At 38.6% G+C, this 26,842-nt stretch overlaps 1 protein-coding gene across 2 annotated transcripts in view; it reads right to left on the reverse strand.

Annotated features, from left to right (window-relative positions):
• Positions 1-4,512: 4,512 nt before the first annotated feature.
• PCMTD1 (protein-L-isoaspartate (D-aspartate) O-methyltransferase domain containing 1) overlaps positions 4,513-26,842 on the reverse strand; it is a 67,725-nt gene continuing 45,395 nt past the window's right edge. The window contains exons 3-6 of one of the 2 annotated variants that reach the window (XM_039254258.1): positions 22,673-22,865; positions 17,012-17,183; positions 15,052-15,175; positions 4,513-7,100 (exon numbers count right to left, since the gene is read on the reverse strand). In XM_039254258.1, the coding sequence (XP_039110189.1) occupies positions 6,733-7,100; positions 15,052-15,175; positions 17,012-17,065 (546 nt within the window). In that variant the 5' untranslated portion in view covers positions 17,066-17,183; positions 22,673-22,865 and the 3' untranslated portion in view covers positions 4,513-6,732. The remainder of the gene's footprint in view (positions 7,101-15,051; positions 15,176-17,011; positions 17,184-22,672; positions 22,866-26,842) is intronic. The other variant, XM_039254257.1, reaches the window with a different exon arrangement.

The raw sequence follows: 26,842 nt of genomic DNA on the forward strand, positions 1-26,842 counted from the left end.
CCTGAGTTTGACCCCCCCACCCCCATCAGGCTCTCTGCTGTCAGCTTGGAGCCTGCTTTGGATCCTTTGTCTCCCTCTTTCTGCTCCTCCCCAACTTGTGTGTGTGCTCTCTCTCAAAAATAAACATTTAGAAAACAAACAAACATCATGCACAGAAGCCTACCTCTTAAGATGTCAAGTAGATATGGAATATAAAATTGGGTTCTGTAGGCTTAGAGAAATGAATGTATAAATAGAAATTTATAAAGAGCAGAAAACTGTAAAAACAACCAAACAGGTTTGAAAAAGAAAAAAAAATTAACAGACATTAAAATCCAACACCAGGGTTTAACAGCAGATTTAAGGCAATGAAAAGAGAGAATTAGTGAGTAGAAGATCAATTTGAAGAAATTATTTTAAATTCACTGCTGAAGAGACAAAAAGTTGAATCATATTGATAAGGAAAAACAAAATGGCCAAGAATTTCCAGAACTGATGAAACAGACTAACCCACACAAAAAACCCAACAACTAAGAATTAGCTACCTACAGTCTTTCACTAAAAGAAATTTTAAAAGATGGGGGTGCCTGGGGTGCCTCGGTGGTTCCGTTGGTTAAGTATACAACACTTGATTTTGGCCCAGGTCATGATCTCACGGTTATCTCCCCTGATGGGCTCCACGTTGACAGCACAGAGTCTGGTTGGGATTATCTTTCTCTGCCCCTTTACCCCACCACTCTCAAAATAAACAAACTTTAAAAAAATGAGGGTGCCTAGGTGGCTCAGTCAGTTGAGTGTCTGACTCAATTTTGGCTAAGGTCATGATCTCAGGGTTGGGGGATCGAGCCCTACATCATCAGGCTCTGGGCTGAGTGTCGACCCTGCTTGAGATTCTCTCTCTCCCTCTGTCCCTCTCCCCTGCTTGCACTCTAAAATTTAAAAAAATAAAATTTTTTAAAGGTGTACTGTAGGCAAAAGGAAATTGCAATTATCTAAAACTAAAGAAGGCATAATGAGCAGAAAACAAAACAGTGCAAATGTGGGAGTAGAGCTAATGGTGTACTATAGGGGCTTACATATCTAGAAATAACAAGGGGCACCTGGGTGGCTCGGTTAGGCACCCAACTTCGACTCAGGTCATGATCTTAACTGTTCATGGGTTCGAGCCCCACGTCAGGCTCTGTGCTGACAGCTCAGAGCCTGGAGCCTGTTTCAGATTCTGTGTTCCCTCTCTCTCTCTCTCTCTCTGCACCTCCCCCAGTCATGCTCTGTCTCTCCCTGTCTCAAAAATAAACTATAAGAAAAATTTTTTTAAAAAATAGAAATAACACACACAATATGCTACTCTATAATTATGAAGTGATGACTTCAGTGTTAAAGTGTCATATGTGCCTTGCCTGAGAAAGATAGGGCACTAGGTAACTTTAGACTTTGATAAGTTCAGTGAGTGTTTTAAAATATTAAATGAGGGAAGGGAACACACATAAAAAAAGAGGAATGGACAAAAATGAGGAGAAAACAATTATCCTTTAAAAAAACCAAAAATATTGAAAATGGTGTATAGCACAAATATTCTGTGTGAATATTTAAAATGAATGTAAATAAATGAATTGCTTTAAGTAAAATTCAAACTCTAATTTCTTAAGATTCAGCTATATAATAATAAATATATCAAAAAATAAGGATATAGAGTAGATTGAAAATAAAAATTTTAAATGCTATACAAATATCAAACCAAATGGACTTTGAAGAACATAAAAATATAAAAAGGGTTCCCACATACCATTAAAGGTTCAAATCGCAGAACAGATATAACATCACATTAAAATGCACAAAGCAAAAACTGAAAAAGACTACAGTGAACTGACATGCTACCATCAGTGAGAGATTTCACTGGAAACCACAAAAGCACAGAAAAAAATGTTTATACAGACTATATTAGATTTGAATGCAGTCCAAAATTTGATTCAAATGACATTTACAGGACATTATACCGAACAGAATATATATTCTAAGGACACCAAGCCGTTTATTAAAAATGACTTTAGGGGCACCTGTGTGGCCCAGTCGCTTAAGCGTCTAACTTTGGCTCAGATCATGATCTCAACGGTTCGGGAGTTCAAGCCCAGTGCTGGGCTCTGTGCTGACAGCTCAGAGCCTGGGGATTCTATATCTCCCTCTCTCTCTCTCTGCCCCTCCCCTGCTCGCTCTCTCAAAAATAAACATTAAAAATTTAAAAATGACTTTACATGGGCAATAAAATAATAAGGCTGCTCTTGCTCACTGATTCTATTCAACACTGTAGTGGAACCCCCAACCAGTATATCTGGCAAGATAAACAAAGGAAACCCAAAGGAAAAAAATAAACTGTCTTTACGAAGATAATTTAGTTACCTGTGTAGAAAATTTAGATCACAAGACAGTGTGTTTTAAGTAATGTACGAAAACCAATATGGAGCAAAACATAATTTTAATAAACAATAAGGCAGTATTGAAAAATATGACATCTAGGGGCGCCTGGGTGGCTTAGTCGGTTAAGCGTCCGACTTTCGCTTAGGTCATGATCTCGCGGTTCGTGGGTTCGAGCACCGCATCGGGCTCTGTGCTGACTGCCAGCTCAGAGCCTGGAGCCTGTTTCAGTCTGTGACTCCCTCTCTCTCTGACCCTCCCCTCCTCACGCTGTCTCTCTCTCTCTCCTCGAAATAAATAAAATATTAAAAAAAAAAATGACATCTACACATAAAATCTAAAGATGTCTGAAATGAAACTGTGTACCTTTACTAAGACACTTTAAGATCTAAATAAAAGTACCACCATATTTACGGACTGGAAGACTCCCTATCATAAACATGTTACCTCTCACACAGATTGATCTATAAATCCAGTGTGAATCCAAAGGAAATCCGAAAAGGACTGTGTGCATGTAATCTGAGAGGTTGGCTCTAAAATGCTTATCGAAGTCAAAAGGTGCAAGATTAGCCACAATATTCCTGAAATTTAAGTTGAAAGGACTTATCTGACTAGATCAAGAATTACTGTAAATCTGTAGTAAATAAGAGTGTGTAGTTTTAGCACAGGAATCCATAAATGACTAATAAAACAGAAAACTTGGACACAAACATGAAAACTTAATTTATGATAGTTAACACTGCAGCTCAGAGGAGGAAAGTGGGGCTTTTCCAAAAATGGTGTTGAAACAGTTGACCAACAGTGTTAAAAAAAAGAAATGACTTACTATTTCTCACTTTATGCAAAGATCAGTAGCAGATGTACTATAGACTAGAATGCAAAAGACAAAAGTCATAGAACTTTTGTGAGAAAATACAGGCTAATATTGTCATGATCCTGGACTGCGGCTGTGCAAAGATGAATCTCACAGGATTAAAACTGAAAATGCTGGGGCACAAGGGTGGCTGGTGGCTGTTGGTTGAGCATCCACTTTTTTGATTTCGATTCAGGTTTTGATCTCATGGTCATGAGACTGAGCCTCACATCCAGCTCCACTGTGGTCAGGGAGGCTGCCTAAGATTCTCTGTCCCTCACCCTCTGCCCTCCCTTACTCATAGTTGTTCTCAAAAAATAAAAATAAAAATAAAAATAAAAAACTGGGGGCAGGGAGCCTGGGTGGTGCAGTCAGTTAAGCGTCAGACTCTTGATCTCAGCTCAGGTCATGACCTCAGGGGTCATGAGTTCAAGGCCTGCATTGGGTTCTGGGCTCTGTGCTGATGGTGCAGAGCCTGCTGGGGATTGTTTCTCCTTCTCTCTGTCCCTCACTTACTCATGTGTGCGCGCACACACTCGCTCTCTCTTTCTCTCAACACATTAAAAAAAATTTAGAAACTTTTTAAATTGAAAATGCTACTTCACTAAAGGCACCACAAACAGAGTGAGAACAGAAACCACAAACTAACGAAAGATATTTGCAATACATGTAACTGATGATGGGTTAAGCCAATTTCGTTAAAAGAAACTACCCAATAAAACATTTCCAAAAGACTTGAAGACAAGCTTTACAGAAAGGAAACCTAAAACCAAGAAACACTCTGAAAGGTTCAAAACTTCAGTAATGGGTAACAAAGCCTCTGTAACACTTCACACGATAAAGAGGCACAAATGGCCGTCAAGTGCAGGAGAGGTCAAGGAAGAGCTGGAACATTTAAAGAAGCAGGAAGTCTCGCACCGTCCCACTATCCTGCAGCATCTAGTGACGGTTTCTTGAGATTTATCAGATGCTCGATGCTACTTCAAGTCATCTCCATCTAGCTGTCTGCCATGGGAGAATCATGCTATCTCCCTAGCCCTCCTTTCTCTCTACAAAATAAAAGACTAGGTTATATACACTGTTTTATCTGGCTGTTAAAATCCCATGAATATATTAATCATTTTCAATTAATTTTACCTTTATTTGCTACTTCTTCCACCCAAAGAACATAATTATTCATACTCAAGTAACCATGAATTCATTAAAAAATAAACACAAACCCAAAATACTCTTAATCAGCCTAATATATTCACATTAACAGATCAAAGGGCTTTCACTTGAATTTTCATTTTTTATTTCTACTTCTTTATTTAAAGTCAATAATAAAGTCACAACTGTAAAATGAATGAATGCATTTAAAAACACAAAAGATACATTTCAATGACAAAAATATGTAACGACCATGAAAATCTGCTGTACACTTTGCCAAGGTCCACAGAATAAAAGATCACATGAGCAAGTCAACCTTCAAATATAACCTTAACGAAAACTCTCTTCTGAATCGTAAAAGTGTCATTTAAGAACATGTATGTGTACGTATCTGGACACCAGCTCCAAAACCAACAGTGTGTACAGGGCATGGCTGGGGGGGAGGGGGAGGTGCTGGATAAAAAGATGTGGGTGGGCACCAGGAACTCAGTACTAAACCTCTAAAGCTAACATTTAATTTAAAATAAAGTGAACATTCCTAACAGATAATAATTGTATAAAACTTTTTCCTTGATAGAAATGAGACGGGACATTTCTTAACAGTAAATGGCTTAGTAATCATCTGAAAAAAAAAATTGTGGAGATAACACCCAACCCCCAACCCTGATCACCTGGCCCTAGCCCCTGGTATAAAACCAATACCTTCCATGAAATTATCTTCCCCATTACTAAAATACCCTCATTTACTCGAGATAATTCATACTCAGAATATTTCAAATGCTCATTTTTAAATGTGTAGAATTGCCAGAGCTGAGATTTTTTTTAAACTATGGATTACTAATAGTTGAATCTTTGAAGAGAGATAATAATCATCCTTTTACTATGTATCAGTTGGGTTTCATTACACATATTTGATACACTACTGCAATAGGGATGCTGGTGGTAATAAGCGATAGCTCTCAAAATTTTCCTTTTAAAAAATACATAATCCCATGCAACATGAAGTAGAAAGTCTGTTACATTCTGTACTTTCTTAACAAGGAATGGCTGTTTTCAGGCCCTTGTGGGAAGAAAAGGAACAAATCAAAAATGGCATTTACTGTTGTACCACTGAAAGCTATAATTAATATTCAAATGATGGATAGTTTAAGTGTGTGATATTAAGAAAAAAGTGATAATTATAATTTTACCAAAAAAAAAAAAAACCACCCCACACACCATGAGAAAGTTAAATGAGCACAACGTAGGTCCCAAAGATTACACTATGATTCTGAACTGGATTTTCAAAGCAAGAGGCATCAACATACAAATCCCGTGAACATCTCATACACTACAAAGATGAACTTCTTCTGGAGGCTAGCCCAGTCCTACCTTGTAAAAGACAAAGATTCAAATGAACCAGAAGTTCCATTTGCTAAAGTGCTCCTGCCTCTGAGCGCATCCCAAGAAAGGGGTCGCACTCATGCTGACTCCCTACCTGTGTTACCGACTGTCGTACAGAACAGCGGATCTTTTTAAAACCAAATACTTTATACAGTGGATAAGAGAAAACCCAATCCCAAACATACTATCTTCTAAAACTCCGGAGAGTAAGATAACCTCATTATTTTTAAATACTGAAAATGCAAAGGGTCCATACAAATTAAGAACTGTATGAAGTATATACTTTTTATTTAACATTCACTTGATGTGCTCTTAAAATCTCTAGGAGAGAAGCAGGTATTTTCCCATGTCTTTTGGCAATAGGTTCAAAAGCAAAAGTAGCAATGCTACTGAGTTCCACGAAACTTTTTTTTTTTAAAGCTAAATTATTCAATATCTGTATTGTTATTGCACTCATAGATTGCCCGGAATACTATAGCAACTCAGCAATAGTGACTGCAACGAAAGTAAGGTAAGTGGGTCTACACAGCGTCTGATTTCCTAAATCAGATCACAATGTTTTCATAGAGGAAATGAAAACAACTGCTGTTCAAAAACCAGTATATGCTGAACAGTTATGTAACCTTCTATAAAATGAAACGTGAGCTTTACCACTACAAATCCGTAAGGAATCAGAAAAGGATTTACAGTACCCAAATCTCGAGTATTGTTGCATTTCATTCTTGAAGTCACTCTGAGTTAAAACAGCATTTTTTCCAAGATTTAAAGAAAAATATATTTTATAAAAAGGGATTTAATTACTGAATACATCATTTTTATTACTAAGACAGAAACAAGTTATTCTTTTTCCACTATAATTCGCTCTGTTGAGAGAATTCGCTCTCGTTTAACTCCTAACAAATGCTACATTTTCAAGACTAAAGGAATTATCAGTAGGCATTCTTTCTTCGTGATCTAAGTTATTTTTCTCTAAAATATGTCAAGTAAGCCTTTAAAGATTCAGGGAGAGGGAGTTTCATGATTTTTTCTCTCAGTAAATTCTGAGGTGGCTCCTCTGGCTTCACGACTTCACTGTGATCTTTCTCTTCCTCTTCTTTATTATCTTCTTCCATTTTGTCATCTTCCTCACTGTCTAGAGGCTGAGGAATAAGCTGGTTACCCACAAATACGTAAGTATTGATTCTCTGTTTAACCCTCTTTCTTTTCCTTTTGGGTGGAGCTCTCTGAGGAATTCCCTTGGCCTGCATCTCATCGTTTATGAAATTCCTAAGTGTACGTCGGATGTAAATACGAGCCAAGTCTTGGAGGTTCCTGACAGCACAGGGAGCTAAAAAAACAAACACACACACACACACAAAACATAAAAAAGTTAAAACATATACCTTCCATTCCTTCACAGAACAAAATATTTCTTAGCAAACATTAGAGAACACAACATATAAAAACTCTATTTACCTAACAAAGATTTCTCTGCGCCAAGCCCCCATTCTAAGTCCTATGGATATGTGTGTATGTGTGTCCCCAAGTATATCCGTGAAAATTCTTTGAAAGAATAAGTAAGAACTTAGGGACAGGTTACCTAAGAATGAAGAAGTTAGGGAATGAGAACAGAGGAGAGGTCTTATACGACATATTTTTTTAATATATTTGATGTTGAAACCTATCCAAGAGGACGATCTATTCCAAAAACTCAAATAAAAGCAACATTTGAACAACTGCCTCAGTCCGAGTTTTAAAGCTAGTACTCGTGCACGTACACACACATGTGCACGCGCGCACGCACACGCGCGGGTACACACACACACACAAACACCGAGCTTTCCTCTGTAAACCAGTAAGTACAGCTTACTTAGGCAAAGGCCCACCGGAAATCAAGCTGTAAACAACCTAATAGGCCAAAGCCTGTTAGTAGGTTTCCTCTAGTTACTGACGTTTACCTCTGCCAAACACAGACGTGGTGCTGGCTCCCACCTCCCACAGATCTGTAAGCGCATAAGCCCTAGAACACGTACTCTTCTTTGTAGCCTGCTCAATGCTTTATACATAGAGAAATTAATTCCCTCGTCCCACTTGAAACGCATCACTCCTAGTTTCCATCCCTGTGGAAACAAAACTACCATCAAAGATCCTTCTCAAATGCCTCAACAAAGAATAAAACCAACCCTCCTCAGTGAAACAGCACTGAAAAATCTTCACTTATGTTTTCTTTCTTTACTTGGGGTACTCTTTTCCTGGATACTTCCCTTGCAAACTTTTTTGTTATAACCTACGAAATCCTGCCTTCTTCAGGAACTCTTCGGCATGCGGTCTCCCTCTGCCTTCAGACTGTGAGCGCCTGGCACGAGGGGCCAAGGCCATCTTCCTGGCACTCTGGCCCGGGCCCTGCTGGTGCCAGGCTTGCACGGAACTTCCTGTCCAAGGCTCCGAGCCTCCTTCACCAGACCCTCTCCCAAACTGGACACACGCTGCAGTGGGAGGTGGGGTTTACTGTAAAACCCGATAGGAGGGTCTTTACCAGCTGAATCCACGACCTATTGGCACACCCACCGCAAACCCTTTTTCTTCAAACCTTTGTCAACTCCCTCCCGAAACCTAAAATAGAAAAGAATTCCAAAGAGCCATGCTGGGCACGTTCAACTAAAAACTCTGTGGCCTACTATCTGGGCCTGCCCACAACTATCTGAGATGGAAACTGAAACAACATATGACGATTTGAGTTCAAGTCCTGCTTCTGCCAACGGTGCATTTTGTGAACGCTAGTAAGTACAAACAGGGGTGAAATCCCACCCCTTACGTGGTACAACCTGCAAGCTATCACCTGTTCTGCCTGCCTCCCCAAACTGTGACGCTGCTGCCTGTTCACTCAACAGCTGCGTGTGAGACTGTACGCCAGGTACTATTAAAGAGCTCATTTAGACACAGTGAATGATTTAGGCTATGAAAGTCCCTGCTCTTATGGAGTTCTTTTATTTGGGGGAGGGACAGATAAAAAAATAATCATGAAAAAAAAAAGAAGGCAAGAGAAGCAACACCAATGGCATACAGAGTAACGTGGGGTATTGGCTACTTCCGACAGGCAGTCCCCAAATGGTCTCTCTCAGGATAGGCATGCCTGAGCGAAATATGAAGAATAATATGAAGAAACAGCCATTTGTAAATAGCTTCATGCAGAGAGAACAGCACGTTCAAGGAGCTGAAAGAAGGCTAGTGTAGATGAAGTTGCGAGCAGGAAGGAAACAGTAAGGGATGGGATCGGGGGGATCTTGTAGGCCCTGGTAAAAAATGTGCCTTGTACCGGCCGTGTAGCTCCTCACGGGTTTTACAAAGGCGGGGTCATGATGCAATGAAAATGGCACTTGGGTTCCTGTGTGGAATATGGATCGGAATGAGAGGGAGCAGGAGAGCAGCGGGAATAGTCCAGTAATCCACCTGAGATCTGACCACACTCGGATGCAGATTAGAGTATGGGAGGATGGCAGTAATGATGTAGAGAAGTGGACAAATTTGAAACACATGTTGAAGGCAGGTTGGACAGGCACTGGATGTGTGAGAATTTTCAGTCCAGACAGACTGAAATTGATAGATGCTAATTACTGACATGAGAAAGAGGAAGAATAGCTGGAGAGAAGAAAACCCAAATGCTGTTCTGTGTTAAATCGGGGATGTCTGTGAACACTTCCTGAATGGAGATTTCAGAAAGAAAAACAACAGGGACATACTGGTTACCATCTCAGCACATTACATGCAAGAGCACATCCCGAGCTAAGTGAGGAAAAGGAAGTAGACAGAAGTGAAATAACGTGATCCCAGTCACAGAGGTCACAAGTGACATGACGTGGGACCTGGTGTGGGCGGTTTTGACTGCACAGCCTACGCTCCTGCCCAACCACAGGCAGCTCAATCATGAGGCTGGGGCTCAGGGGCACAGCCAGGGCTGGGGACAGAGATCCAGGAGCCATCGGCCCCTCGCGAGCACCCAAGGGGGAGTGTGGCCAGAGAAGAAGCCTACGCCCGAGTGAGCTCTGAAAAAGCAGGGTGGGGGGGCTGGTGGAGAATAAATCTATAGAAGAGTTCTGGGAATTTTATTAAAAGAGCTAAGAAACAGAGCTATAATTAGTCTTTTCGGCTGGTCTTTGTTCTGCCACCGCTCTCACATTTTCGGTATTCTCTGTTAACACCTTAATTACGCTCCTCCAAGGATGCTGCCAGAATGAGGAACCTTTCAGTCCTAACCTAACCGGAACACCTGAACTTCATAAAGAACCAACGAGACCCAGAAGGGGAAAAGACTGCGACTTAAGTCCTAAAATAGCATCCCCATGAGCTTCGTTTGTCTAAGTGGTACAAAAACTTTTAGATAATTCTCGGCCCTAGCTATTCAAAAACCTCCCATATCTTCTATTCTTTGACTCTAGATATAAGGATTTAATGGACTACACAATACTAACTAAATGGCTGACTGCCATTAACATTTTATTTTGAATCCAAGCTTTCACTCCAAAATTATAATTAAGGTTATCTCTAGCACACACACGTAAGCTCTATTCGTTTCCCAAAAAGGTAGTCTCTGCCAAGATTTCATGGGAACCTAGCAGTCAGCATTTTTGTTTTTATTAGCAAAGACTGAAAAGGGCATTATATTTAGGTCAAAATCACAAAAGCACGGATTTGGGGCCACCTTTTAACCTACAAAAACAGCAGCTTCGTATGCTCACTGTGGTTAGTGCCACAATTTATGAACTCTCTTGTCCCTAGAGACTTTTAACGAGAAATCTACATTTGGCTTTCCATTCCTGACACAGCTCCGAAGAGCTGTAAGAGCTTCCTCAGTGAGAAGAGCAGAACAGGTTCCTTTCAAGCACACCTAAGTTTATGCTAAAAAGGCACCTTTGGGAAGCCCCGGAGCGAGCTGGGCTGGGCTGCTTGCCAGAGGACTGGAACCTTCAGTCGGCGCTCTCTGGGAGGGCAGGAGGGGCCGGAGGCTTAGTCAATCATAAACAGCCAAGGACTGAATCAATCAAACCTCCATAAAAAGCCTGAACTGAAAGGGTTCAGGGAGCTTCTGGGCTGAATACAAGTGGAGGTGCCCGAGGGCACTCGGAGGGGGCACGGGAGCTCCGTGTGTCCTCGCCCCCAACCCCCTATGCATCCACTCAGCCAGCCGTTCCAGGCTGGGGCCTTTTATGATAAAACCGGTAATCTCGTAAGTGAACTGTTTTCTGGGTTCTGTAAGACACTCCAACAAATTCCAGAAAGCGGTTATGGGGGTTTCTGATTTATAGCCGGGCTGACGGAAGCACAGGTGAAAACCTGTACCTGTGACTGGGGTCTCGAGGTGGAGGAGGAGGAGGCAGCCTTGTGGGGTAGAGGCCCTTTCACCTTCAGAGTCTATGCTAACAGTGGTTAGTGTCAGAAGGGGGTCAGATCGCAGGACACCTAGCTGGTGTCCGCAAAGAATTGGAGAATTGCTTGGTGTGGACAAATCCACATATCTGGGATACAGAAGTATTTAGTGGGTGGTGTAGAGAGGAAACCGCTTTCCTTAAGTTGGTATAGAGTTTTCTCCTTTTTCCTCTTACTCCTTCTAGAGGGCCCGCCCTCAATGTGAGGCAGCTCTTCTAGAATGTTGTATACCACCCCCAAACAAAGAAAGACTTGGGTTGAATCAAAAGTAGTGATAAACCAGAGGAAAAGTCCTAACTACATTTTAGTAACTGTTTATGTAGGCAATTTCGTAGCTACAAAATGCATTTGGCCCAAGATTTGCATGTGTATTTTTTCAGTTCTTTTTGCTAAGAGCCTTTCATCCTTTAATCCCCTATAATTAATGAAATAATGTTCCCTAAACAGCAATTTTCACAGAAGAGGAAACTTGTTATTCCAAACATTCTATTAACTTCTGACAAATAACATCTTCAGAACTTTTTTCATTCTATAAACATTACTCATAGTGAAGCATTTTTTTTTTTTTTTTTTTTTTTTACAAAATCGTAATTCCTGGCTCATGTTTATGCTATTGATTTTTTTTTTCTTTTTATTGTAGAGACTTTCAAGTATGTACACAAGAGAGTGAACAGTATAACGAACCCCATGCACTGGACACTCAGCTTCGACTCTCACACTATAGCCAATCCTACCACACCAATGCTCCCATTTCCTCCTCCCAAACCCACCACACACTATTCTGGTGACAAATTTGGATACATCATTTCTCCTGTAAGTATTTCAGAGGTTATGATGGATCTTTTTTTAAATTTAGGCTCTTCCCCCATTTTATCCCTTTCAACCAAATTTCTCCTCCTGCTTGACCTTCAGTTATGTCCATCAACCCAACCAATGACAGTCTCATTAATTACCTAGGTCTAAACTGTATCGACATCCTTAAAATGGAGACGAATGAAAATTGCCCATTTATAACATATCATCATCCATGCCATTCGTAAGTATGTTACTGCAAAACCACATTTACAACCTGGACTCCTCTGAAGGACACTAATCTGGGAAACTGTCAGATAAAGAGGAAATGTCTCAGGCGACAAGTCTCCATGAGAAAGTAAAACACCTAAATGGCTGATGCACAGAAGTCCACAGGGACCTCTATAAGGACACATGTATCTTCATAGATATATGTTGTACTTGTGGCTAGGCCACTGTCAAAACCAAACTGTGTCACAGAATTTTTTTCATTACTTCTTTTTTGTGACTCTCTAACCTGTTATGATAGGTTAAAGAAAACGATCATAAATATGACCTGTAATTCTAATACTTGGGAAACAGGAGGAAAAAAATAGTTTTACTTTGTTATTACTGCTTTTAGCAAGGAGTTGAAATAGTCAAGTGACCTTAGTATGGTATAGTCCATATTATAGTAGGTACCATACAGTATAGTCTACTATATATTATAGTATGTGCTATATGGTATATACATATACATGTCATATATGTACTATACAGTAGAGTCTACTATGAATTATAGTACATACTACACCGGTACAGTCTCCTATATATTATGGTATATACATACACCTCTGTATACAAGGGTGTGTGTGTGTGTGTGTGTGTGTGTGTGTGTGTGTGTGCAGTCTACCAAAAAGGATACTGTGAAATAACCATATCATGCACGTGAATACAAGTGACAGTTACTTGGTTCTGGTGATAGGTGAAGAAGTCCCTTTCAGTCCCAGAGCACATCTAGCACGTGTCTCTGAATAAACAGGAGGGACATATAAATTTAACATTCAAGCAGAGTAACTTTACTAATAGGATGAGCCTTTTTGATAATCCTTTTTTTAATCATTCTTATTTTTAATTCTCTATATATGCAAGTTTCCTGATGTAATGGTTTTATGTGGCTTTGTTTTGTAGATCGACTCATTTTTGTAAGTAACATACAACAGCATCAAGTATGTCTGGAAAAAATGGCTGATTAACAGTTTCTGAATTGTAAAAAGTTCAAAACGGAGTTTGAAATCAGAGTGCCTGATTTCTAACTGAGACTGAAGTAAGAGCACGGCGTCAGAGCTGATGGATCTCATGAATCTGAAGAGTGGTCACCAGGCCTCTCAGACGGCAGCTCCTGCTATGGAGGAATGCTGGGGAGCCCTTTCTGGGGTCGAGGGAAGAGCCCTTCCTGCCACTCACCGCCCCTGACCCCAGGACCTCCTGGGGCTCTCTGCACCACCACACACCCCCCTCCCCACGGCAGGAGGACTGCTCTGTATGGTTTGTGTGCACGTGGGGCCTTTCACTTCTCTCTTCCTTCACTCACACACATGAAGCTCTGCTCCCCTGATGGGAGGGAGGCTGGCCAGGCTGCCTGCAGCCGCACGGCCCTAATTTAGGATGCAGATCCCAGTCATATCCCCCAACTCCTTTAGTAGGTGATAAAACTGACAGCTCACTTCCTAGCTATCTGACCACCAAATCCATCTCTCCATTGGTAAGAACTTCGAAGACGGAAAAACAGGCCACAAAAATCACATGGCTGAAAAGAGGGTAAAATAAATGATGAAAATAAAACTAAATATAAAGCCAGGTTCTTTTGAAATTAATTCATTTAAAAAGCAAGTTAAAGCAAGAAGTCTACCACGGTAAAGTTCATTTTAGGTAAAGAACTTTACTTACCGACTTCCAAAATCGTGATCTATCACAAGCCAATTAATACTACTCTTATTTCTTTTTCTTCTTTGAACTGCAGTAAGTTGATCACTTCCTCCTTCTTGAAATACTGTTTTCTTCTTGGTTGCCAGCACAAACACCTCTTCTCTCTCCTCACTCTCCCCCAAGTGCTCTCATCCATTCTCATAGCTTAAAATGGCATTTTCCCGTTGAGGATTCTCAATTTATACCTTCCTCCTGCAACAGGTTTATAACTGGACTACCTGACATGTGCACACCGACAGGAAACTCGGATGTGGCCAGAATAAAATGTCTCCTCTTCCTACACCTACTTAAAAGTTATTCCATTGCCGGTCTTGCGAATGGCAATAAAATGGTACCACCACCCAGCTAGCTGCTCAAGGCCAAACTTCACACCCTCCTTTTTTTCTCTACCACTGCCTTCTAGTTACTGTTTTTCTACCTTCAAACAAGTCTATCCACATCCAGTACGGACTTTCCCTTTGAGTCTAAGACAAGTCTTGTTAAATCTATCTTCTACACTCTAGCCAATGAGCTTCAACTACCCTGAAACTTATTTCTGCTCTTGGAACAAGCAAGCTCTTTTAGCTCAAATAAAGGCTTTTGTGTTTGTCGTCCTTCTGTGTAGAAAACGACAACAGGGGCGCCTGGGTGGCTCAGTCGGTTAAGTGTCCGACTTCACCTCAGGTCATGATCTCACAGTTTGTGGGTCTGAGCCCTGTGTTGGGCTCTGTGCTGACAGCTCAGAGCCTGGAGCCTGTTTCGGATTCTGTATCTCCCTCTCTCTCTGACCCTCCCCTGCTCACGCTGTCTCTCTCCCTCTCTCAGAATGTTTAAACCAAACAATAAAAAAATTAAAAAAAAAAAAAAAGAAAATGACAACAAATTCAATAATAATCAATAAAGTCACCACTATAATTAATAAATTCATGATTTCTTTGGTCTGTGCCTTCTTTTCATATGTCCATGAAGGCAGCTAAGTGTCTGGTGCAAGGTAGGGACTTTAACCCACTCCCACAAAAAAGCTGAATAAATCTGTAAATATATAGCTATTTCTTTAATTTTTCATAATTATATAGTCCATTAAACCCCAAGCATAAGAGCTGCACAATAGTCGGGAAGGACCAGCAGTTACTTACGGAGTCCTACAGAATCTGGCTTGCCATTATCATTCTTACTTGGCTGCACGAGTGGAGCAAATGAAACAGCAAGGATATTTTTACTTTCCCAAGTGTTTTGTCCAGTTCGCATAATTTGTGTTAACTATTTGGAGGAAAACATAGAAAGAGAACGGCTTAATCCTGGAAATGCGATCGCCTTATGGCACAATTTTATTTTCATGGAATAACTGCCAATAGTTGCTATATAATCATTTGTATTTGAATGCAACCAAATTACTATAATTTAAATACTTACGGTAAAATAAGACAAAAGAAATCACAAATATTTGCAGCTCAAGATAGATAAGTTAATGTGAATAGACATCCAAACATGGTCAAGGAACTCATCATGTTATATTTGGGGTCTGACAGCCTCTAGGGGTCTTACTCCAATCCACACGTGCCAGGGAACCCCAAATTAGATGTCTCACTAGGTTCAGTTGTTTGGTTAAAGCATTATGTAAGACATCAATAAAACCATTTTCTGTTTACTGCACCAGTGAGTCAACTTCATGGTCGTCAATGACAGTAATAAAATACAGATTCTCATTCTAATCCTAACTTAGTATTCCACAAATAAACGTAATTAATCACAAGAACATTAGAAGTCTTACCTACCTGGCAAAAACCCATCCCCAGTCCTTGGAAAAAAGAAAAATTAGCTCGGTACATTGCTTGATCAAGTTGAATTAAGATCTTCAATTTCTATTATAAAAATAAGCCCATTTGACATCAGGATAATAGTATATACTTAATATTTAATAAAATACCAATGGGAAGCCCTATCTTAAAAATATTTGAAAAGATATTTTTAACAGAAAACAGAAGATTGTTCATCTGGGAGTCTCAGCTCTGGAAGCATGCAAATAACAATATTTTCCCAGGAATCTTTTTTAATGAATGTTTTTATATTAGGTCTTCTTATAACTGACAAACAATTTGCTACAGAGCACAGTGCATGGTGATGGTGAAATCTACTGAGTTACAAATAACATGCTGTGATGTGAAGGGCCCCCCCCCCGAGATTATAAACTCCAAAATGATGAGGCAAGGTCCCAGTTGTCTTACATAATTTATTTTCTACCATATAAACCACAAGGCATTTTAAACATCTCAAACTTAAGTTAATATGAATATTAAAGATTCTTTTTTGAAATGCATTTTTATTTAAAAAAAACTTTTTAAGAGAGCAATCCAGACAGCATACGTAAGTAAGCACAAGCAGGGATGGGGCAGAGGGAGGAGGAGGGAGGGGAGAGAGAGAACCTCAAGCAGGCCCCATGGGGCCCGATCTCATAACTGTGAGATGAAGGCCTGAGCTGAAATTGAGTCAGACACTTACCTGACTGAGCCACCCAGGTGCCCCCAGTTTTCTAAATTTTTAAAGTAATTTCCTTTTGAAAGACCCACCCATTTTCTGAATATATTAGTAGTTTATACATTTACTATATCTAATAATTCCAAACGGAAAGCAGGCAAATGATTGAAAAAATATCTCAAATGAGTCTGTGTCATACTAAAGGAAGATTTAAACATTTACTCGTTTCTTTAACGGATTTAAGCAGTCCAAACCGAATCCCAAATAGAATTTATTTTTCATATGTTCAGAGAACTAAGGAATGTTGGGGACTGAGCAGCACGTAGAGACCACCACACTCAACGGAACAGCTACAGGTAAGAAGCCTGTGGGGGAAGCAACCTGGCACACGCCACACAGGTTAAGCTCTGCTGAAATGCAAAAATCTCTTCAAAGCCTAGTATAAGGATCTCTTCTCTGCTTTGCTCAAGAGTCTGTTTCAAGGGTTTTTGTTTTGTTTTGTTTTTTTATAGCTAGATCTGTGAAGAGTACTCCTTCTTTAAAAATTACAACCTACTTTTCACTGATACAACATTTCCCACCTTAAACTAACGTGTTTAAGCAAAGAACACTGGAAGTTACCTGATCCTCTATAGGCATGACCAGAATGCCTCCGACCTTCAGTAGTATTTTCATGTAGTTTTCATGGTCCTTCTGGACACCAGCTCCACAGTAAATTCGATCATACTGATGACTGTCAGATGCTATCTGGAGGCAATTACCAACCACAAATGCAGGTTCACAGAACTCAAATCTGCATGAAAACACAAATATATTTTAATTCATTTAAACAAAAGGTTAGACCTGAAAATTTTAATACAATCCAGTTCTTTGAAATAGTGAAGTTACCAAAATTAAGGACAAAATATCACTATGAGATTTGGTTTAACTGCTCCAATACATTGTTTTATTACCAATGATATAATTTCACATGTTTTTAAAACAACCAATTTTTTTTTGCCATACTGAAACTTCACTTAGGGCTTAAAAAAATGAATATAAGGAAAAGCTCCTCTCGATACCAACCTTGTGATGCCCCACAAATGATATATACTAAGGATGAGAATCACAAGGGTCCCACAAACAAGAAAAGGTTCACCTTCCACTGCCCTTTCCAAAAAAACAAAAACAAAAACAAACACCTAATGGGCCCTCGGCAAAGGGAAGGAGCCGTGCAGTAGCCTTCTCTGTCTGACATTTCTGCTGTGGCTAACAGTGGCAAAGCTTTGTCAGGAAAGGACACCAGTGTCCCAACCACACACTTCAGCAACCACTACGATTAGGGAGATCTTCCTAACAGATTTTAGCAGAGCTGCGTTACAGGACTCTGAGATGTGACTGGTGCTTTGGCCCCTGTGATCACCCTATGCAATAGAGGGAGAGACGGTTTCAAAGCAAAGGCATTTATCCAGGCTGCTCGCTCCTGGTTACAGTGTTGGCTCATGGTAGGTAGAGTTATGCTTTTACAAACTATCCTATTTAGACTTCTACTTTATTCCTGAAGTTTTAACAAATTTGCAAATAGTTTCTAACATAGAACATTAATTAAAACCCCAATGCACTAATAAAACATATACTCTTTTAAAAAACTAATTCATGGAATATATTTTTGCTTTTAAGTTGATTAACGTTGATATGACCACACGAAAAAATCAGGCTATTATTTGAGGATGGAATAATTCATGTTAAAAGTTTCAGCATGCAGTGAAAAATGACAGTGATTGAATCATAATCATTTCTACTTTGTAAAACATATCCTGTCCTTTGGTAATTAATAGATTTATTACATAACAACTTTTCATTAAAATTCACTAAAAAACAGACACGCTATATTTACTAATATTTAAAGAAGAGTTTACCGGAATTATGCTCTATCTTTAGTCCCCTGTCTCTTAGTGGAGGGTTAGGAGTAGGGTGGGAAGGGCTGAGGGATTGGGGTGGGATAAGTTATCAGTGTACACTCTCTTCTCCATACCCCCTCCTGAGGGTAGTCTGTGCCTCATTACTGCTTTCACTGTAACTGCCTCCTGGCTGCTCCCACCTTCCAGGTCTCTCTCCCCTCATTTGCTCCGTACTGCAGAGGACAGGGTGAAGCTCCTTAGAGCACCACACGGGGCTCTTGAGAACTCTCCCATCAAGCTGTCCTGCCAGATTCATTTCCTGGGCCTGCCCCCACTGCTCTCCCCCCGCCCCCACTATGTTATAACCAAACTGAATTACAGTTGACCCTTGAACAGGAGAGATGCTGACCCCTCTCTGCTGTCAGACATCCAAGTATAACTTATGACCCCCCCAAACTTAACTACTAATCAACTACTGTTGACCAGAGGCCTCACAATGACAACATCAACAGATGGCTAACATTTCTTATGTTACATGTATTTCATACTGTATTCTTACAATAAAGTAAGCTAGAGAAAAAGAAAATATTAAGAAAATAAGGAAGAGAAAACACATGTATAGTACCATACAACAATCCGCATTTAAGTGGCCCGGCACAGTTTAAACCCATGTTGTTCAAGGGTCAACTGTGTGTGCTTCTAGTTGCTTAGAGGAACTAGTACAAAGTGTTTGGAAATCCTGTATCTGTGTATATGCTGCTCCTCTGACTGAAATACGCTTCCTCTCTTCTTCCTTTGATAAATGCCTACCATCTCTTCAAGACACAGTTCAAATATTAGTTTTAGTAATGAAATCTTATTAACTCTAACAGTATCTCATTCTTCCTACTAGCATGGTGGACACAAAAGGGTAAACTTACCTAGGTTAGGGTCAAGCTTAAATTCCTTTTGAACTCAAGATTATGGTACAACCTATGATTGCCTAAAATATGGCCAAAATATAGTTTCTTGGCTTTTAAGTATAAGATACTATGGATCATGTGGTTTAATCACTCTACTAAACTCAGAGTAAGCATTCTTTAACAAGAAAAAGTTAGACTATTTTCAATGAAGTCTATCTAGAAATCTTTATTCTTATAAAAATTCATATTAAATAATTTTATAGTAATTTAAGCCAGTCTTATTTTTAGGGAATTTGTATTTTAAAAACTAAATTATTAAACCTCTTTATCAAGTCTATTAAATCAACTCAAAAATATGCTTACAGTTTAAAAAGCTTCCTACTTATCATAACTACATGAAAGCTTACAGAACTATTACTTAGGACACTACCATTATAAGTAAATAACTCACAATTAAGACCATTTCTCAGATTAGTGACAGTTTATACATCCTCATCCCAGCAAAATTAATTAGAAATAATTTAGTGCCTGATTCTAAAATCAGGTGTGTGATTATGGCCAAATTTCCTTATACTACTAATAAGCACAATTCATTAAGTGAAATACTATTTATAGAGCCCCAGTTGTGTGTAAAGATTGGAAACAGATTGGGAAACACTCATGCCTACATCTAGTGGAAGAGACAAGAATCAAAGAATCTCACTAATACAGATTTACAGCTATGATAAATGCTCTAAAGGAAAGGAATATGATTCCATAAGGCTAAGGACGAAAGGAAACAGACAGACCTATGGAATCGGAGAAACACTCCCTGAGAAATGGCAAGATGAGACAGGACAATCTACAGCCTCAAGGTAGCCAAGATGGTCGTCACAAGCCACATGTGAATTCTGAGCGTTTAAAATGCAGCTAGTCCAAACTGAGCTGCACAGTGAGGATAAAACTCACATGGGATTTCAAAGACTTAGTCCAAAATAAATGTAAAATAGCTCAATATTTCTTTTATTTATGTGTTTAGGGGTGTATTTCAACAGCCACATAAATTGATGATACTAAACAAATACCCTTCTACTTATAATCTGTAACTTTAAATACTTTCTCCTTAATAAAGTCTTCCCTTTGAAGCGTTCTCCTGGTATTCCCTATTTCTGTGAATATTTCTTCTGAATTTTAAATGTATCTCCATCACTTATTACAGTCCTCAAAATACATTTACTAAGAGAACTATACAAAAAACATAAATGCTTTGCCAACTTTTCTACCTAACAACTTTGAATATGAACCCCCAAAATCTCAGGACTAGAAGAGAAACTTGCCCAGAAAGATAGAGAAAATATGTGCCTATGACCCTTTTTATATCAGTATGATGGTTCTTGTTTTACTAAATTGGTCACTATTAAAAGCTATAACTTCATGCTACAGAAGACAGTTTTTCTCAAAATGCCAAAAAAGGCAAAACCCAAATAATTTTTAAAAAATCCTTGTCTTTAATGAATAAATCAACTGTCCTATAACTGAAAGGTATTTGTTTGGGCCTTTCCAAAGATCTTAAGTAAGCCACCATTAACTTTAGGAAAATGACTTAATGCTTTCCCCCTGTAATGCAGATCAGAACATGTGTATTTGTGTTCACTTAGAGAGAAATACAAAGGAGCATTGTAATGAAGACCAGATCTCCAAATCCATAAATTTGTACTAATGCAAATCGAATATATGTTCTAACAAATACATGAGATCTTTACACTTTCATTTAACATAGTCTGATTCATTTATTTAACAGAATACTCAAATCTGAAAGTTTAACTGAACTTGAGATGTTCCAAAAGGATTGGACTTTTTCTAGATACAACATAGTAAAATTTGAAGGACATAAGTAAAACTGAGAACACTGTAATGTCTTCAAATGTTGGCACTAGAACATCTAGAACACAAAAAATTCACATGCCAGAGACTCCTGGGTGACTGAGCCGGTTAAGCATCTGACTTCGGCTCAGGTCATGATCTCACGGTTTGTGAATCTGAGTCCCGCATCGGGCTCAGAGCCTAGAGCCAGCTTCAGATGTTGTGTCTCCCTCTCTCTCTGCCCCTCCTCTCTCTCTCTCTTCCTCTCTCTCTCTCAAAATAAACATTAAAAAATTTTTTTAATAAAATTCATGTGCCAAACCCATTACCAAAAAAATTGTAATAACACTACCAATTTAGTGGTTTTTAGGAAAAAATATCTACCAGAAATGGTGTCCCATCTAGAGACTCTTAATTATAACTATGGCCTAACCTTTTCTACCAGTAATACATGAATCCTTCACATTAGTAAAGAACACAAAACAATTCTCAAAATGCATATTAGTTTATACATTATATCTAAAAAAAAAAAAAAAAAAGTAGGTAGTGGACTATCTTTCCGAATAAAGGACTTAAGAGATGAGCTTTAGTCTTTCTAACTAGGTACACATTGGAGGATCTCAGACATTCTGTATTCTAACAGTAAAACCGTGGCTTATTTCTATAACAGCATTTCCCATACATAAACTCACACCAGTTCCACAGCTAACAATATGTTTATGGATGTGCCCCCACCAGGGTCAGATGACGCTCGGGCAGTATTTACAGAGAGCGAGACGACTGACTGGAGGCGTGGATGGTAGCTAACGTGTCACCAGAGTAAATTGCAACTCCCATTCAGTCTTCCGATGCAAACAGGAAAATAACAGAAACACTTCCCCCGCAGGCTCTGGCTACCTTCGGAGAGCTGCGTCTCCCCTAACATCTCACCTAAGTTCCCACAAACCTCTGTAGAGGCAAAGGGCGTGTTTTAATCCACAAATACAATCTGTTTATAATCTGGAAGACTTCAGCAATAAACTCACTGCAAGTTTTCAGTTTATTACAAAATAGTACTACACTATTTACAGACCTATACATATTAGTGAAAAGGAAAATCCAAATTCCATTTTTGCACGTCAATCAAATACTATATGAAACCTGAGGGGCGGGGGGGCGGCAAGAGGTGAACCAAAATGGCAATTCCTACGTGGCTATTATTTTAGTCATAAAAGGATGGCTCACGTGTGCTTTGCTCTAATTTTTATTAATTTAAGAAAGTCATTAAAATTTTTCTGTTAGTAAAGTGAAAAGGAGCAATCCTTTTTATTCTTTGAAGAAAATTTCCAAAACGAAATTTCCCACATGGAGATGACTCATACTTCTAAACCACACTGAATTACATCTAACTATATAAGTTATCTGTGTACAAAATAAACAGTTGTGAAACGTGCATAATAACTACACATTTATTCCTTTAGACTTATAGTCATTTGTTGGTTTAAATCTGAAAATCTAGTTACTGTTTTTAGACTCTCTTGTGCGGAGAGGGAAAACTACCTGGCACGCGCTTCCTAAAATGTACACTGGAAATCATTTGTGGGAAAACAGGGAGCACATTATCTTGGCTTACAACATGAACACTTGCCCAAAATAACACTGGGATTCTCATCACTTACCTTAGCAGTGGTTTTCTTTATAGGTGCGTGTTGAAATATCTTCATCTGGAGACGGACAGATGATTTCCTTCACAGCAGGGACCTTGCCAACTTGCCCATATAATTCTTTTGATAAGCTGCTAGGAGATCAGGGTGACCTAGCCTTGCCCTGCAGCTTGCCTCTTAGACGGATAGTCTAGGTTCTAGGAGCTGACTGAGAGTAGAAAAAACAACATTCCCCTTCAATACACTGTTGAAGCGGGGGGCTGACAATTTGCACACCTAGTTTATCGTGTGCCACAGGATGCTGTCATTGAAAGTTTAGACAATTATTCCAATGGAATAAAGGATTTGAAGGTCATAGGAAAGAATCCTACCTTGTTCTCAGACCTCATCCAAAACAACCTGCCAAATGAATCACAGAAACCTGTTTTTCTTAAAACACTTGTCAAAATACACATTTTGGGTCGTAAGAGCTATGACTATTTAGTTAAAACAAGATAAACCTTCAGAATTTTCCACTAGGAAGCAAAATCCAGGGAAATATTATCTCTTGCTCTCCAAATGCAGTTTTACCATTCAAAAACTCTTACAATCAATAATTAAGCTACTGAATAATATAAAATTTAAAAAGCAAAGACTTTACCTTTTCAAGTGTTATCCCTTCCAACTGCATCAATCTCATCTCAGAATAATTTCAAGCATTATTTAAAGCAAAGTGTTAAGAGTAAATAAATACAGTGTTTTCTCATTGAAAGCTTTCGGAAAATCTATAGGATCAAAACCAATCTCTAAACACTTTATAGGAAATGTAACAGGTACATCACATGAAAGTGAGCCTTCAAGTATTTCAACAAGAATTTCTTCTCCTAACAATGTGTTTGAAGCCATCAAACTTTCCCCCCTGCTGTTTCTCAACTGATGTTAAAAATATATAACTGATAAATAGCCCTGATGACTATTTTCAAGCACTTCTGTTACCACCATTTGAATGTTTGTCATGGTTAAAAACAGTTTACAACCTGTAGTAATTGTTATAAAACTACCATCTTAACATTATTAGTGTATCAAAATATTCAAATATCTGAGAAATATTGTGAAATAATGTTGAACATATATTTATAGACAGACAGCAAAACTACTTCAAGTATGCCATAATTCTCTTAAAGATGAAGCAGGACTATTCTAGTCATAAATTTGACAGGATACAGAAGCATTTTTCCAAGGCAAATCGAATCACATGAAACACAAACCTAGAATTAAAAATAAAATAAGGCCACTAGACTTGCCATAAATCAATTAAATCTTTAAAACACAAAAGACTATACTATCTGCACTTAACTAAACTTACACCTCCACTGCATTTGAGGACTGCATTGCCTCTCTCACTCATCTCTCCTGCCAAATGTAACTCACACCGTAGGTGAGTTTCATTAACGGACAGGATAAGTATCCTTTGTAATAAAACCTAGGCCCAAAGACTTGTCTAGATCAGAGTGGGCTAACACAAAGCTGTTCTGAAGAGTTTGTGTGAAGACCGAACAAGGGTCGGCAAACAGGCCGAATCCACCTCGCTGCTTGTTTTTGTAAACAGAGTCCCCAGAACTCCCGCTCAGAGGATCTCCAGCTGCATCTGCATTACGGCAGGGTTGAGTAGTTGCTAACAGGACCACTTGGCCCAGGGAGCCCAAAGTAGTTACTATCTGGTCCTTCACTGGAAAAGTTTGCCAATATTCTAAAGGACGCTAGAAATCAAACGTCACGTTTATAAGAGAATTTCAGCGAATCTAGAAACACTGTAAGTAGAGCAAAGGGATAAACCACACAAGAGAGCTCCCCCCTCACGCCCATTTCCAAATACAGTAAATTCAAAGAAGCCTCTCCAAATTACTTAGTTTGCTGACATAGGAGTAAGGCATGGAAAGAAATTTTTAAAATACATACGTTATAATAAAGATACTTTCTTCTATAAGAAGAAATACTACTTTCAAGACTCAGGAACCAACCTTACTTTATAAAGCACACACAAAAACACACATTTATATTGTTTACAAGATCACCTTACATTATATATTTTAAGGTTAAGTAGTTTATAGATTTTTTCCCCACTTCTATTGGAGTTCATTATGATCTCCAATAGATAGACATAAGAAAATTTTAAAATGCAGTATAAATCTTAAGTGACATAACACTTTTGAAAAAAAGGACTGATTAAAAAAAGATCCCAACCCCCCAAAAAAAGGATCCAAAACCATAGGATAAGAAAGGAAGAGTATTACATTTTAGCTACCTATTCTGTGTTACACATAATCAAGAATAATCTGGTACTAAGGAATACATAAAGAGCAATTAATTTTCCAGAGTTACATTCTATTAGTTAAAATATGTATTTTGGTGACCTGTATACAACTAAATATAATTAAGAGTCTTGGAAAGGGAATTTTTAAAATCACTTTGCACAGCAACTTTCCCAAATTCAAAAAATTTAATATAAATAGAAATATCATTCACAAATATAAAAAAAAAACAAAGAAATCATCAAACCACAAGACAGAAAGAAAACTGTTGTATCCTTATAACCTGTCACCAAAACCAAATAATATGAAAAGACCAAAAAAAGGAGCCCAATGAGAACTCATCAACTTTGACTACTCAGGTTCCAACCACTCACTACTTTACACAAACGGAAACATTTTCCCAGAACCTAGTGCTCTTCGGATACAAGATAGTTTTTATCATCTGAAATATTTAAATAATACTTCAGGACACTACTGGAAAACCAAAATAGATAGTATTTCCAGAACTAATTCTTTTAGACTAGTTTATTAATGTATGAATCTGTTTTAAAAAGTTGCAACACTTCAAAAACAACTGTGTTATAAAGTCTGACTGATTGTTTTCAACTAAAATAATCAGACCATTAAAACTTAATAACATTTAGAGGAGTCCTATCACCATTTTTTAGAAATCATCATTTTATGAGTAACAAAACTATCACAGAGTAACAAGAAACTCAGGAAGTATAAGGAAAGTTAATCTTTTTATAATTATATGAAAACAATTTTAGAAAAAATTTTTTAATTGAGACACTTAAATATATATAGTCTTCTGGGGCGCCTGGGTGGCTTAGTCGGTTAAGCGTCCGACTTTCGCTTAGGTCATGATCTCGCGGTTCGTGGGTTCGGGCACCGCGTCGGGCTCTGTGCTGACTGCCAGCTCAGAGCCTGGAGCCTGTTTCAGTCTGTGACTCCCTCTCTCTCTGACCCTCCCCTGCTCACACTGTCTCTCTCTCTCCTAGAAATAAATAAAACATTAAAAAAAAAAGATTTATAAAAAAAAAAATATATATATATATATAGTCTTCAATCTTATCTGTTATGGATTATTTGATATTTAATTACATCAACATAGAAATGCTTTAAATGATGACATATTTTATTGTGTCCCCGGGCCATGCCCACTTGTCAGCCCTGAACTTGAGTTTTGTCGATACCTGTATGAGAGTCTTCAGGTCCCTGGTGCATGATAGATGTATTACTATCTAATGATACTAGACCTTGTGATGGACCTTAAACACTGGCTTTTACTAATACTACTTTTGTATTTTCCAAGTTCAAACACATTCAAAAGTCCTACGTGTACAGTTTCACCATCAAAATATATAAAACAGGAATTCAATAAATTTGCCAAAATTCTATGGTTCTAAGAAACCATATAAAAATATTCCTGTCCACATCTTAAGCATTTAACATGTTACAAATCATCACACAGACAAAATGGTAAGACAACAAAACAATGGCAAAATTGAATCCCAATTTCTTATAAAATAACTTGGGCTAAAAACTATTATTTTTTTTTTTTCTGTCAAACAACATGTTATTCTTGGAAGCAGAATATGAACCAACACGGTAAGCATTGAAAAATGATTCAAATGTGAATTACGTTTTAATTATTTATAAAGACCAGCATAAATAAGATAAAGGATGGAGCTCCACAAATTGATGCAGAAAATTCAAATGGCTTGTTCAGATACACTGAACTAATTCTAGAACACCAGAAACCTGAACATGTCCCACTTCCCTCAAGCCTGCCTGCCTGAGCTCTTTCGTATCCCACTTACAATCCAGCCAGGACAGACACCTCCCTTCCCAGGAACACGGAGATTCTGCAGCAGATCAGTTTCTTGTTCAC

Source organism: Hyaena hyaena, unplaced genomic scaffold (assembly GCF_003009895.1).
Source record: "Hyaena hyaena isolate Hyena2069 unplaced genomic scaffold, ASM300989v1 scaffold_475, whole genome shotgun sequence".
NCBI classification, from domain to species: Eukaryota; Metazoa; Chordata; class Mammalia; order Carnivora; family Hyaenidae; genus Hyaena; species Hyaena hyaena.